The sequence below is a fragment of the Topomyia yanbarensis genome, chromosome 2, assembly GCF_030247195.1.
Source record: "Topomyia yanbarensis strain Yona2022 chromosome 2, ASM3024719v1, whole genome shotgun sequence".
Taxonomy (NCBI): domain Eukaryota; kingdom Metazoa; phylum Arthropoda; class Insecta; order Diptera; family Culicidae; genus Topomyia; species Topomyia yanbarensis.
Genome location: NC_080671.1, coordinates 315858691 through 315872966, shown reverse-complemented (window position 1 = coordinate 315872966; position 14276 = coordinate 315858691). Strand labels below are relative to the sequence as shown.

The window sequence follows — 14276 nt, the reverse complement described above, 5'->3', positions numbered from 1 at the left end:
TGTTAATGCACATAGGTTGCAGAAATAGGTTGTTGACACAGCCCGAATGCACACTGATAAATAGCAATAACAATAACAATCCCTCCCGTTCTTTTCTTCTACTTCATTGGTCTATTTTTGTTTTACTTCTATTAGGGGTCATGCATAAATGTCGTAGCATTTTAGGGGGTAGGGGGGTACACCAAATTTGTGACGAAGTGTGACGAGGGGGAGGGTAGGGTCAGAAGTTGTGCGACGTAGCATTAAGTTTAAATTTTTTGGCGGGCATCAAAACCCATTAATTAGAAAAAACAATTTAATGTTCCTCCATTCCTAAGTTGATTTTCACGCTGTTTTTCATTTTGTAAATTTTACTGTTCGCGGAATGGCAGGCTCGCAAAGAAAAGGATAGATTTTTCATGCGGATTTAAATTTCCACATTAGTTAGCTAATATTGCTAACTAGTAGACTTATTTCTTTCGGACTCAATCAAAGAAAATTTAGTATTTTAGTTGAGCTTATGCTTCCTAAAATCGTTGGCAGTGTACTTTTCTGTGACATGTAAAATTCTAAACAAAACTATCCACACTATATTTGTCATGAAATGGGCTTCTTTTGTTGGCAATTTGCTGTTATAATGAAAATATTGATAAAAGTCGTCAAACATTTTGTAAGGACATATATTTAACCCTTAAATGCGCAATGTTGTTTTAAAACAACATTGCGAAAACCATCTCAAAATTATCATAGTAACGTATTAAAACTGTTAGACAATTTTCAGAAAATTTGAAAAAAATTGCTTTGCGCCTTTAAGGGCTAAAAGAATTAAAAACATATGTAATTTTTTCATCTCCCGGTCACGTTGCGTGGGGGAGGGGGTTAGAGATATGCTACGTCATTTACAAGGGGTAGGTTAGAATTTTGTGACCAAATGCTACGAGGGGGGAGGGAGGGGTCGAAAATCGCCAGAAAAAAGCTACGTCATTTGTGTACGGCCCCTTAGATTACTTTTCTGTTTGCATTTTTAAAACAAGTACTGGCACCCATAGATGGAACACGTCCAGATTGTTTGGTAATTTATTTCGTTTTACTATAAAAATAAAATAAATTTGATGTAAATTATTATTCGTTGTTTTCGGGGTAACTTTGATCAGCAAAATATGTGTATCGAAATAAGAAGTAACGCTCCAAATTTTGTGTAGATTGCATATCTGCAGGCGATTTTTTGATCCGATATTGTGTCGTCTCGTAAGAAACCAAAATTGCGTGTAAGGATGCGGCCGACTTTTATCGAACTTTTTCGGGAAAATTGTCGAAATAAAATACTATGCTATATTTCACCCGAAAGAGGAAAATTTGGTAAAAACCAAAATTTCTCACTAGGGTGAAAATTTGTTGGTAAGAACCAGTCTTTGTACAGGAGGGCACAAATCCTTATTTCATACTATGTTGCGTTTCGGCTTCGCCTCATCAGAAACCGACACTAACACATTGTCGGAATAGATTAGCGCCGGCTTGACGCAAATCCCTTAAAACTAAAACACACTATGTGTTTCAATCAAACGACTGATCAAACGTGATGTCCCGTTCGAGCAGAAGTTCTGTTTATGCCGATGAGACACAAGTGAAGCCGAAACTTGTCTTGGCTTAGCAGGCCTATGCGAAAGCACTATGCTATATTTCACCCTAAAGAGGAAAATTTGGTAAAAACCAAAATTTCTCACTAGGGTGAAAATTTGTTGGTAAGAACCAGTCTTTGTACAGGAGGGCACAAATCCTTATTTCATACTATGTTGCGTTTCGGCTTCGCCTCATCAGAAACCGACACTAACACATTGTCGGAATAGATTAGCGCCGGCTTGACGCAAATCCCTTAAAACTAAAACACACTATGTGTTTCAATCAAACGACTGATCAAACGTGATGTCCCGTTCGAGCAGAAGTTCTGTTTATTTGTGCCCTCCTGTACAAAGACTGGTTCTTACCAACAAATTTTCACCCTAGTGAGAAATTTTGGTTTTTACCAAATTTTCCTCTTTAGGGTGAAATATAGCATAGTGCTTTCGCATAGGCCTGCTAAGCCAAGACAAGTTTCGGCTTCACTTGTGTCTCATCGGCATAAACAGAACTTCTGCTCGAACGGGACATCACGTTTGATCAGTCGTTTGATTGAAACACATAGTGTGTTTTAGTTTTAAGGGATTTGCGTCAAGCCGGCGCTAATCTATTCCGACAATGTGTTAGTGTCGGTTTCTGATGAGGCGAAGCCGAAACGCAACATAGTATGAAATAAAATAGTTAGCAATAAAAATCTCGGATTTTTAAAATAAATTATTGGACAAAAATATTTACGGTTTCTAAAAAAGTGACCAGTTCAATTGAATTTGGTTGATTTCATTAATATACAAGGAATTGTTTGAACAGATTGAAACGATGCAGGAAAGTGATATCATTTTCAATTTGAATTTGTGTTCATAAAAGGTGCATTAAAAGACGAGATAATCGTTGACAGTAGATGCTGAACATGTTTAGAATATGGTTTGTATTTTGTTTTGACGATTTTGTTAGAGAGAATCATCTTATCGTACGTTACTGAAAAAAGTCTCATTTGATCAATCATACCCCGGTGTTAAAAGATACCCCGTTTTACGGTACTCAATTATACCAAAAATGTCTTTTTAATATCTCCATATTTTTTTTCTTTTAATTCGGCATGTTATTTTTCCTTTTATTACTACATTTTAAGTTAGATTAATACTAACACTAACACAATCAATTGCATATTCTCTCATATACACTTACAAACGTTTACATCCAAAATGCACAAACGCACCTAGCCTTTGCGATAACACAAACCTGATTACAAACGCGAACATACAATTCCAATCATCCACACATACTTTCGCCCGCAATTTCGCCAACATTTAAATACCCCGGTAATTAGGTGAACGTTGCAGCACTTATAACTTTACAACCGCGGTCTCAAGCACCCACCGCTCGCGCGATCATGAATCGATTACGTCCGGAAGTCTACTCTCGATCAGCCTAGCCTCATGCCTTCAGTTGGACCAATAAAAACTGACGCTCATATTCACTAGACAACACGTTCCTCTACCATACACTAAAAATTTATTATCAGACACGGTCCGCGTGCGATCGCTCAAGAATATACGCGAATATGCGAATGGCTACGCGATTATAAAATCGAATTTGTGCACGCAAGGTTAAATACACGCTAGCATTCAAACGCTCGAGCCCTTCGCGATCACACTATTAAGCGGACACGAGACCAGACTATTGTCAATAAAAATATTGACAAAACAGCATCAATACGTCAATCCCATTTGATTTTTACAGGATCAATATTTTTAAATTGGCTTTGCATGTAATATAATGATCGCATTGATCAATAATTGATTTATTGACACTATTTCTACTCGTGTAGGGTTCGCTTTACACAATTAGTAAACACCCACGCTAACCCAGACCGATATTCACCCCTGGACTCTAACGCTAAAACTCATACCTTCCACGCAAACACCACCATAGGATTCACAATTAGATTCATACATACAAAGTCACAAGCAATAGTTAGACTATCAGCACCGGTGCGTAAGCAAATGCGTGTGTATTTTGATTACGCTAAACGATAATATTTTATTTAGACACCCGTTTTCGCACCGGTCGTTGGTAAATAGGTTGCCAAAATAATAATCTGTTTTTACACCGGTAGTTGTTATTATAGTTACGTTACATTTTTTTGCAATCATGCAATAAAATAATAGTTTTTTTAATGATATGGACTTTATTCGGTGAAAAAAATATCGCTAGAAAGAAAATACATTTATTTATTGAATTCAATAAAACCATTTCAGTAACAAACATCGTTTTATTTTCTAAAAATATTTTATTGCAATGATTGTAAAATTATTCAAACTGGAAATGTTTATTGAGATTAAGAGTTAATTATTGTTTCAATGAAAAAAATGCTCATACCATTAATTTTGCCGTTTGAAGCAATAAATATTGTATTATTGAATTGAATAAGACAGTTTTTTGTTCAAATATGCTAAAATTCTCTATGTAATAAAAATTCTAAGAAATGTTATGGGTTCGGAACGGACAATGAATTCTAATAACTAATGTTTACCCAGAAGTTATTCACCCTTATTCTTGTTTACGACGAATGCGAGATTCGAAAGTGGTTTGTATTCCCGTTTACGACAGCAAAATCAAATGCGCTTACTATTCGTTCGAATCGCTTTCGAACGAATCTCGCATTCGTCGTAAACAAGAATAAGGGTGATTGTCTGAAGCACATACTACGGCCGCTCTGAATCAGGAGTGTAATGAAAAGGATCTCATGCTAGATATTACAAACAAACTTGCGGAGAAGGAACCTTTACGACCATTCAACGATTGTTTTGCGGAAACAGTTTATACGAACGATCAGTTTCGAATACGCTTTCGTTTTTATGTATTTCGAAGCCTTTGAAGTGGAGCTAATACTATATTGAAAAGCCAGAGAAAGTTGGATTTTACCAAATTTTACGGAAGCCATCTGACGTACGTCCTTCAGACGCTGCAGTCAAATATATTCGGATGGGAGAAAAATTGCGCGTTAATGTATGTGAGAATACTGCCATACCCCAGGTAATAGACGTTTACGCTGATTTTTACATAAATTTTGTCCATCAGCTGTGGTCATATTGTAGACAGCATAGCCGGGTAAACATATCTGGGTTTTAAGTATATTCAAAGGCAATTTTGAATCGCAGAATAGTGGGCTTATTAATGAATACTTGGTACGCTAGACTGTAACCATTCGAAATGAAAACATTACTGTACAACTTGGGCAGAACAGTATACAGTAAAACAAAAATAATTAAGTGATAGTATTTTATGTGTGGCTTCAATAATAATATTAACTTGCGTAAAATGCGTTGTTTTCCTAGGTTGATACACGGAGCACGTTGTTATAGTAATCATATCTCATCTAACTAACCTAGAACTAGAATCAGGAATCAGTAGCGACTGGTTCAAATAGCACGTTCCCCATGTTGATCGGAGATTTGTGCTTAAAAGACAATTATCAAAATTCACGTTGAGAGGAAGTTCCAAACCAATATTCACCAAACACATCTAGTGCTCGTGAACAAAAGGAGTATCGTCAACTCTTTCGTGACTGCTGTGAATTGCGCTGAACCAACAATAGTTTCTCCGGAATTTCCGCTCAATGTGGATTTTGACCCATACCAAAAGTAATTTTACTTTTGCTATTAATAAATGATATCCAATTCAGATTGTATGTGTAATACATATAACTATCATTTTTAAGCAAACAACAATTAGTGTCTGTGGTATTATAGAGTCCCGTACAGAGGAATGCGCAACGATGCCATCTTTTTTGTTTCTGGCACCCATAATTTTTGCTGTAATTTTGAGTGACTTCAACCGAGTTACACAATAAATTAATATTGAGTGAATTGAAAACCCACTGTTTCGTGGCTTATAGCACTTTATTCTTGATACTATTCCATGTAATTTATTTTACATTGTTACAAAAAAGCATAATAAACTGAATACAGTGTCTTGTTTCGACGATTGAAATATTTCGCCATGATATTAACTAACTAATACATTTCTTGCATGTTCTCTGAAAGAAGAATATTTGTTTACTTTGCACGATAGGTAGCCATGGATGGTGGCAGCACTGCCGAATCTCTCGGAAGTGATTTTGCGTTCCTCCCATAGTTTACAAAATTTTGCAGTGAAATATAGTATATTTAATAGGAAATCGAAGTTAATCGCTCGGTAGGTCGTTTCTCCTGTTGTGTTATGTGTTGGTAGGCAAAAATATAGTTGGAATAGTGTAATTTGACGTAGTGATTTTATCGTCACATCACAATTATTTTACTATGTATGTGCGCGACTCGAGCGACCTACCAAAAAAATGTTCCCACTTAGCATCGACAGCGCCATCTGAACTTGACTAGTTGATGCAACGATTTCACTGATTCCCAGTTAAACTCATTCCGGAACCGGTTCGGATATCTGAATGGAGTCAGTACCCGGTCAAAAAAATGCGGACGAAGATCGTCAGGCCATTTGAATGGTTTGACGTTTGAATCAACTCGCCTGTGCTAATTGCCCCTAGGAACAAATGCTATTTGCGAATGCGATTTAAAGGTAATTTCAATACTTAGACGACAAATTTTCTGGCGGCTGCAATGGACTTGGTTGTTTTTGCATTTTTCAAACATGGCGGTTAGTGTTATCCACATTATTCATATTATTTATCTTATTAATTCAATAATTTTTTTTATTGTTTTATTCATGTTGTTTGTTTCATTTGTTTAATCATTTTATTAAATTGTAAGTTTTTCCCAGTTCATATATTGTTCAGTTTCTTCATTTTATTAATTCGGTTTAGTCAGTTCTTTTAGTTATTGGATGACAGCTTGAAACAATTTAGTTTACTCTCTTAATTTCATAACTTTTTTAATATTGTCTGATTTTTATTTGAGCTAATTTGATTTGTTTTATTAATTTGATTTATATGAATCATTCTATCCATTTTATGAATAACTTTTTTTTTGCTTCATAATTGTTTTGATTTTTGGTTTGTTTTGTTATTGTTTTTTAAATTATTCTGTTTATTATACGTGTTATACGTGCAAGATTCGAGGCTGTGCTTGTCTCACATATAGTTGCTTGCCAGCTTTGCGTGCGTTTGGTAATTTAATGAATAATACAACAGTTATATGTATGAGAGGTGTCTCATCCCACTGATGGGTGGATTAAATCGGTTTTATGTATACATGTATGTATATATGTGTATGTGTTTATGTGTGTATATGTACAGATAAATTTTCAAAAAATGGTTGCGTTATACACGGGATTGTTTTGTAGTGTACACATATAATCTATTAATGTGAAAAACTGATACTTCTGGATAGAAGTCAGATCTTCCTCCAATTACAGCTCCTTGGAGATCTCCAATGGAACAACTTACACAAGTCCAACAGGCAGTGACACCAGACTATGAGAAACGGAAGCGCTGAGGAAAACACGGAGTCTATCGGTTCTTTTTTATTATTTCCCCTTTTCTTTCTTAAATAAGCAGGAATTCAAGAAATGTGGATGAGAGTCAAAGGGGACATAAATGGGAGATAGAAATGAAGGTAGAAAACTGCAAAAACTGCTAAGTTTTCTAGTACACATGTGTTATGTTATATATACAAATTGAACCAATATACTAAATACGCGTCGATTTCCTGCTTAAATGGAATCGAAAGTCTTACTGTAATGTTACAACCCAATTGATACAAACATTACAGTAAGGCGAGGCTAGTTGATGGAACGATGACCTCGGAACATGTCTGGCACTGTACACGAAATGGGTCACCGGAAAGTCAATTGAGCTAACACCTTCTTAAATCCGTGAACCAAGTTATTTGCATGAATGTTTAAATACATGCAAACATCTTTTTTCTGCAAATCACTACCAGCTAGTGGGAGATAGGAAGGTTAACACACACACACACTTTGCACGATAGGTAGCCATCTGACTGTTCGATAGGTAGATTTGGGTTCACTCTGTGCGAGCCTTTATAACATAAACAAGGCCTTTGGCAACAAGTAGCCGCTAGCCGGCGCTACTATCGGCCAATAGGCTTCCAGTAATCGATATATGAACTTTGCATGCACCTATGGATAAAGTAAAACTCAATCGGAAATTCTGGTTGGTTCTAATTCGTATTCATAATTCGTATTCCGGCCGATTTCCCGAAAAAGCTTAACTGTGTAGTATTCCGGCTCCGCTGGAGCTGAAATACTAACTACAACTACATCTATTTCAAGAAATAAACATTAAGTGCGTACCCTGGAGCAAATTGGTACACACGAATTTGTGGCAAGTTAATACAGATATATATTAACTGAATTCAACATTTTGTCGTCGATACGGTAATTCCAAAGATGGAATCGAATAATGAGTTATTGCTCAAAAATTATAAATTTGATTCCAATTTATCAGTATGGCAAATGACATAACACGGAATCTTGCTTTCAAACAACGGTCCTGCGGGGTAGTGCCAAATTTCGCTGCTTACCAAATTGGTCATCAAATCCACATCCATGTATCCACAGTTTGCATAAAATTGTCGGAGTAAGTCAAAAACTATTGCAACGAATTAACAAAAGTGGCTATCCTAGAATTATAGGACATTTCCACATTGTTCGACGCGGAATACTTCTAGTAAATTTATAATAAATGTCTTGAAACAAGCAATTTCATTGTCCAACAATAAATTATAAAGTTAATTAACATTTCGTGTTACTGTTTTTAAGAACAATATTAGAAATGTTAAAATGTATTAAAAATATTTTTATAAGTTAAGTATAATCACCCAACCCCGTCTACTCCCGCCCTCCCCTTATTTACAGACTAAGTGAATTGAATTCCAAGTGCATTCACGTTCATGCATTTCACTATACTGCCTATGATCGCAAGTCAGTCCCATGAAGATAGGAAATCCCATAGAAAACGGGGCAAATAAGCGATCTTGGGTAGTATACAGTCGTGATTCGCTGGTTGGGCCACAGCGTTGTCCATCTAACGAATTTGATTCGCTAGTTGGACCGACTGACAAATATCAAAAACTCTCCAAAGAAGATGTTGGCAGTGTAAATGCATCTGTTCTTATCTATAAATATTGTCAGATTGATTGTCAAAGTAAATTTGGCACGAGATTTTGACGTTCAGATGCTTTTTAGTTGGACAATGGTCCAACTAGCGGAGGTCCATCTAAAAAGCGGTCCAGTTAAAAAGTGTCCAACCAGCGAATCACGACTGTACACCACAACACAATATTATCCCTCGAAAATATGATGAACCACCGGATGAAATGAGATGGTGATGATGTAACAGGTGTGATCTGTGTCCTGCCATGCGTACCTATTAGCAATTAAATCCAGCGTTTTTGAACTAAGCGCTGCAGAGTGTGTGATAAACCATTATCGTTGTGATCTTCTTTTTACTACTGGTCCTGAATTAAAAACTTTGCGCGAGAAAAATACACGCATTTTCTTTCTTCTCGAATCTTAGTTTCCACAGTCCCCACAATCATCACCATTTGTTCGCAGCGATTTTCGATTTTCGTTGGACACTATCATTAGCTTTCGTATTGGCCTCCACATATAAAAATTTTCGGGCTTTTACAAGCTTCAAAGCCAATGAAATTCCGCTTCTTGCTAGCATCCCATCAATCGGATCCTGGGACACATCATGCCCAGCTTGACATAATGCTACATCTTCCAGTTCAATCCAAGCTGCTTAGATGCACTAATTGTTACTTTCACGCAGAAAACATACAGCATAATCAAAACTGTGGGTAAATTGAATACAAACAAATACTGTTCATTTTATCAAACGACAAAATAATTGGTGTGAATCGAGGTTTGAAAGTATATTTTCATTAAAGTTACAATAAACTTTTAATTTCAATAATTGTTTTAATTTCTGTAAACTTTAAAAAAATGTTATTGAATTCAATCAAATAATTTATTGACTCACAACCGATAGTTTCATTTATTGAGCTCAATCCATAATTTTATTTAAAATAAAAATCTTTCACGAGTCGAATCAAAATTCACGCAGAACACTTCTGCATAACATTTATCGCGAGATCCTATCTTTTACATTTTCCTTTGTTTTGCCTCCTTTCTGCGAATAGCAACGTTGGCGTCGGTTGGAAGAAGTTACCAAATATAGACACTCGCTGTAAACCGAAACGATAAGTTTCCATTTCCCAACCTGTTTACCAACCGCCGGTGCGGTGTCGTGTTATGATGACGGTTAGTAAATAGCTTATACCCACGCCCGGTGCTGATAGTACAGGTATTTGTGTAGCAACCAGGGGAAGTGCATCTCAAACGCAGGACTTATCATTTCAATGATGGCCTTAGATCTGCGTTGCCTGTGTTCAATAACCGGTCACGGTCACGGACGTCAGGTCAAGGATGTATGAAACCCGCTAGCCACCACCCTCGGCCCTAGCTGCCATAAAGGGATAAAAAAAACTTCTCTCATCGGGACATCGAAAAACAACTCAGAATAGTGTAGTCAATGGTGAGTCGTGTGATTGAACGTTGCTAAATTAGTTACCGGATTTGTGTTTCGACTTCGTCTCATCAGAATCCGACACTAAGCGACAGGACTAAGCTAGCGCCGGATTGACGCTAGTTCCAAAAAAGAGACACAATTTGCGTTCTTCAGTAAACCTCTAGTCAGGTGAGATGTCCCGCAAAAAAAGGAGTTCACTTTAAGCTGATGAGAGCTAATGGAATCGAAACTTTTTGTTTGCCTTAGCAAGCCAATGCAAGATGCGCTATGCTATATTTCTCCTAAGTGGAGAACTATTTTTTCTCCATTTAGGAGAGAATTGCTTAAAGCCATTTTGTGCGTGAATTTGCGCTTCGGCTTTGTCTTATCAGAAGCCGACACTAACTCAGTAACAGGACTAAACACTACTACCAAACTCTGAGCATTGAACGGAAGGAGAAATACGGTCGAAATGGATGTTCTATTAGTGATCAGGATCGCAAGCGTGTAGTGACAGCGTTTAAGCCGGATGCCAATGCTTTGGTCAGGGATGTGAACAAAAAGTCGAATCTATCCAAGTCTTTCGTTCAGAGAGCTAAGGACCTGGAGGGACCGCATACGTGCAAAGTACAGAAGGCTCCAAATCGTGGCGAACGGCAAAATACGGTGGAAAAATCGCGAACCTGGAAACTGTACACCTAGCTTTGTGCCACTATTTTGCGTTTTTTTCGTGATGTAATTTGATGTGGAACACTATTTATTTTAACGTGCTCGATCGTGGAAATTTGCATTTCGCGGGTGCTAGTGTGTATACGCCCAATGATTTAGTGAACGCTATAGCACTTCTAGCAGTGTTTTAGTGGGGGACATTTCCCGTCTCGTCTGCAATTGTAGTGAGCGATTCTGACGGGAAGCCCTTCCGAGAACCCAACTTTCGAAAAAAATAATAATGCGCAGTTAATTGTCATCGCGGGTGCACGCTAAACTTTGGAGTTCAATTAAAATCTTCTCAGATAAGGGATCTTTCATAAATTTTGTAACGCTTTTAGTGGGGAGGGAGTACGACAAATTGTGACATATCGGGGAGGGAGAATAAGATAGAACGTTACGTAACATGTTTTACTGAAGAAAAATATTTTCTTCAAAGAATTTGTTACGTTATAGGGGAGGTGCGATAGAGAAATTTGTGACATTTTGTTATATGGGGGGAGTCAAATTTGGGCAATTTTTACGTTATGTGATTTATGATGGTAATTTGATAATTTTGTAGCAAATTCGTTAGTAAAAAAATCAATATTACTAAACATTTTCGTCAACATTTTTGTCGCCCACAGTCGTCCGAGACATGGCAACCATGCCCAGCGCTGCTCCAACGAGTGCCGACGCCTGTCTTAGCATTGTCCACTCGTTGATGTGCCACCGACAAGGTGGCGAAAGTGAAGGATTTGCCAAACGAGCGATTGAATCTCTGGTGAAGAAGTTGAAGGAGAAACGGGACGAGCTGGATTCACTCATCACGGCCATCACAACGAATGGAGCTCATCCGAGTAAATGTGTAACGATTCAGAGAACACTTGACGGTCGTTTGCAGGTATATCCCTGTTATTAGTTGTAAATGATTTTAGTTTGTTTTATAAATTTGTTTTCAGGTTGCTGGGCGAAAAGGATTTCCACATGTTATCTATGCCCGTATTTGGCGCTGGCCGGATTTACACAAAAACGAGTTAAAGCACGTCAAGTACTGTCAGTTTGCGTTCGATCTCAAATGTGATTCAGTATGTGTCAACCCGTATCATTACGAACGAGTGGTATCGCCTGGAATCGGTAGGGTGCCATAACAACTATTAAAATTTTATGTTTTTAACTTTTATTTGTTATACTGCAGATCTCTCCGGATTGACACTTCAGGCAGGACCGAATCGATTAATCAAAGACGAGTATACGCCCGGATCGGTTGTCTCTGGATCAATGGATATTGATGGAAATGAGATTGGAACGATTCAGCATCACCCGTCAATGGTTCCTGGCTCAGGTTATGGCGCCATGGGACTTCATCAATCAGTACCAGGTTTGTGTTCGCAATATGTTCTAGAACTGATCTGGTCTGTTTTTTTGTAATATTCTGATTTTATGTGTAATTTGAGTTTTATTTATTATTTATTAGACCCATCGCAAATGGGGGGTATGTTTCCTCCACCTCCTGGAAGCGGCCCACGACCCATTCCAAAACTGGAACCACCCGAGCAATCTCGAAATAGCAACGGCAGTTGGATAAGCAATCAAAGCTCATCCTCTTCGTCAGCTGCTAGCTCCACTCCACATAATCGTCTTTCATCATCACTGCCGCATTGTAAGATTTTTTGAGTTATTCGTTTTATTTATCCCTGTAGCTAGTTTCGTTTTGTTAATTTACAAATCAAATATCCATAGAAAAGTTCCATCCGCGTAGTGTAGCAACATTTTAATTAGAAATATTTATTTCGCAGCCTCTGTTTTAGGTAATCCAGTTGGACTACCAAGCAGTGGAGGGTTGCGTCCCCCACAACCTCCTCAGACGCAAGGACCTCAAGGTCCAGTGCAATCGAATTCCCAAATGACAAACGGCGGCAATGGACTAATCGGTAGTTCATCACAGCCTAATCTATTGAATGCGGACGGTCAGGGACAGTACTACACCAGTAGTACAGTCGACCCAACCGCACTTTCCGGTGATCCTCAATTAGCACAGAATCTGGGTGTCCAAGGTTCAATTTCTGCAACATCACCAGTATCACCTCACCTGCAACAAAATGGCTATGTCCAAACCGCCAGTAATCAACAGCAGCAGCAACAACAGCAATCACAGCAGCAGCATGCGTCTTCAGGCCAAGCACAGTATGGTCAGCATCAAGCTGGAGCTGCCACATGGTCAGGCTCAAACACTTTGACCTACACGCAATCCATTCAACCTCCTGCTCCAGATCCACGGTCTCATGGCGGTCACCAACAGTACTGGCAGCATGGAGGGGGTTCAGGTAGTGGCAACGCCAATTCCGGTCAAATGCAGGAAATTCCTGGACAACCGCGGCTTCTTTCCCGACAACCGGCTCCGGAATACTGGTGCTCGGTTGCGTATTTTGAGCTCGATACCCAAGTTGGTGAAATGTTCAAAGTGCCGTCCAATCGTCCTAATGTCACTGTCGATGGATATGTTGACCCGTCCGGTGGTAACCGGTTCTGTTTGGGAGCTCTCAGCAACGTGCATCGAACGGAGCAAAGCGAGAAGGCGAGGTAAGTTCCCTTCGAAGCAATAGATGTAGCATTAAGTAAATTTGTAAGACATTGCAGCTTCAGTGTACCCAACTGATTGCGCAGTATCCTGAATCCAAATACAGCAATCGTTCGGTAATTGGGCGCTCTTTAACTGGGCTGCTTTTAAATCCAGTTTAAAGTAGTTACCCAGTCAAAAAAATGCGGACGAACATGGTCATGCGATTTAAACAGTTTGACGTTTGACTCAAATCGCCTATGCTAATTGCCCCTAGGGACAAATGCAATTTTCGAATGCGATTTAACCCTCCGGAAGTCGCGCATATGGCCCACTAAACGAGCAGCCGATGATGCTCTAAGACTATTTCGCATAGCTTTTCAGAGCAGCGTGCACTCAGTGCACTAGCGCGACTACCGGAAGGTTAAGGGCAATTTCAATACTTAGACAAATTTTCTGGCGGCTGAAATTGGACTTGGTTGTTTTTCGCGTTTTTAGTTCATGACTAAAAGAAGGAATCAACCGTTATGTTTCAGGTTTCAGGCATATACATATTTTTTTTTACAATGGAGAAGACTGTTTACGTACTAACCCAGTACAAGTGCTATTGGTAGGTGTTCAAGCTACCACACGGGGTGTACTGGGGGCGAGTCGGGCTCGAATGGTGACGCTGCCATTAATACCGACTAAACTCCATTGGGCTCCGCCATCGTTCCCCCCAGGAACTACCTCTCGGTATTACGTCTGGGGGGATGGCTGTACTTGATGTACTCATTCACTCTCGCTCACGCGTTCGCGAATTTTGCATGAACTGGGAAATTGGCAGGTTCCAAATGAAACTGAACCGTCTCTATCCGATCATAAATATATATTTTTCGAGCATTTTGATGTCACCTTCAATGTGGTGACATATCGTAATCCTAAGTCTACAAACTGGGACCTCTT

The 14276-nt window shown here is 38.6% G+C and overlaps 1 protein-coding gene across 2 annotated transcripts in view; it reads left to right on the top strand.

The window, feature by feature from the left end:
• LOC131683661 (mothers against decapentaplegic homolog 4) overlaps positions 1–14276 on the top strand; it is a 29008-nt gene that overhangs the window by 4252 nt on the left and 10480 nt on the right. The window contains exons 2-6 of one of the 2 annotated variants that reach the window (XM_058965837.1): positions 11419–11675; positions 11734–11908; positions 11970–12152; positions 12249–12434; positions 12571–13354. In XM_058965837.1, coding sequence (XP_058821820.1) covers positions 11419–11675; positions 11734–11908; positions 11970–12152; positions 12249–12434; positions 12571–13354 — 1585 coding nt within the window. The remainder of the gene's footprint in view (positions 1–11418; positions 11676–11733; positions 11909–11969; positions 12153–12248; positions 12435–12570; positions 13355–14276) is intronic. The other variant, XM_058965838.1, reaches the window with a different exon arrangement.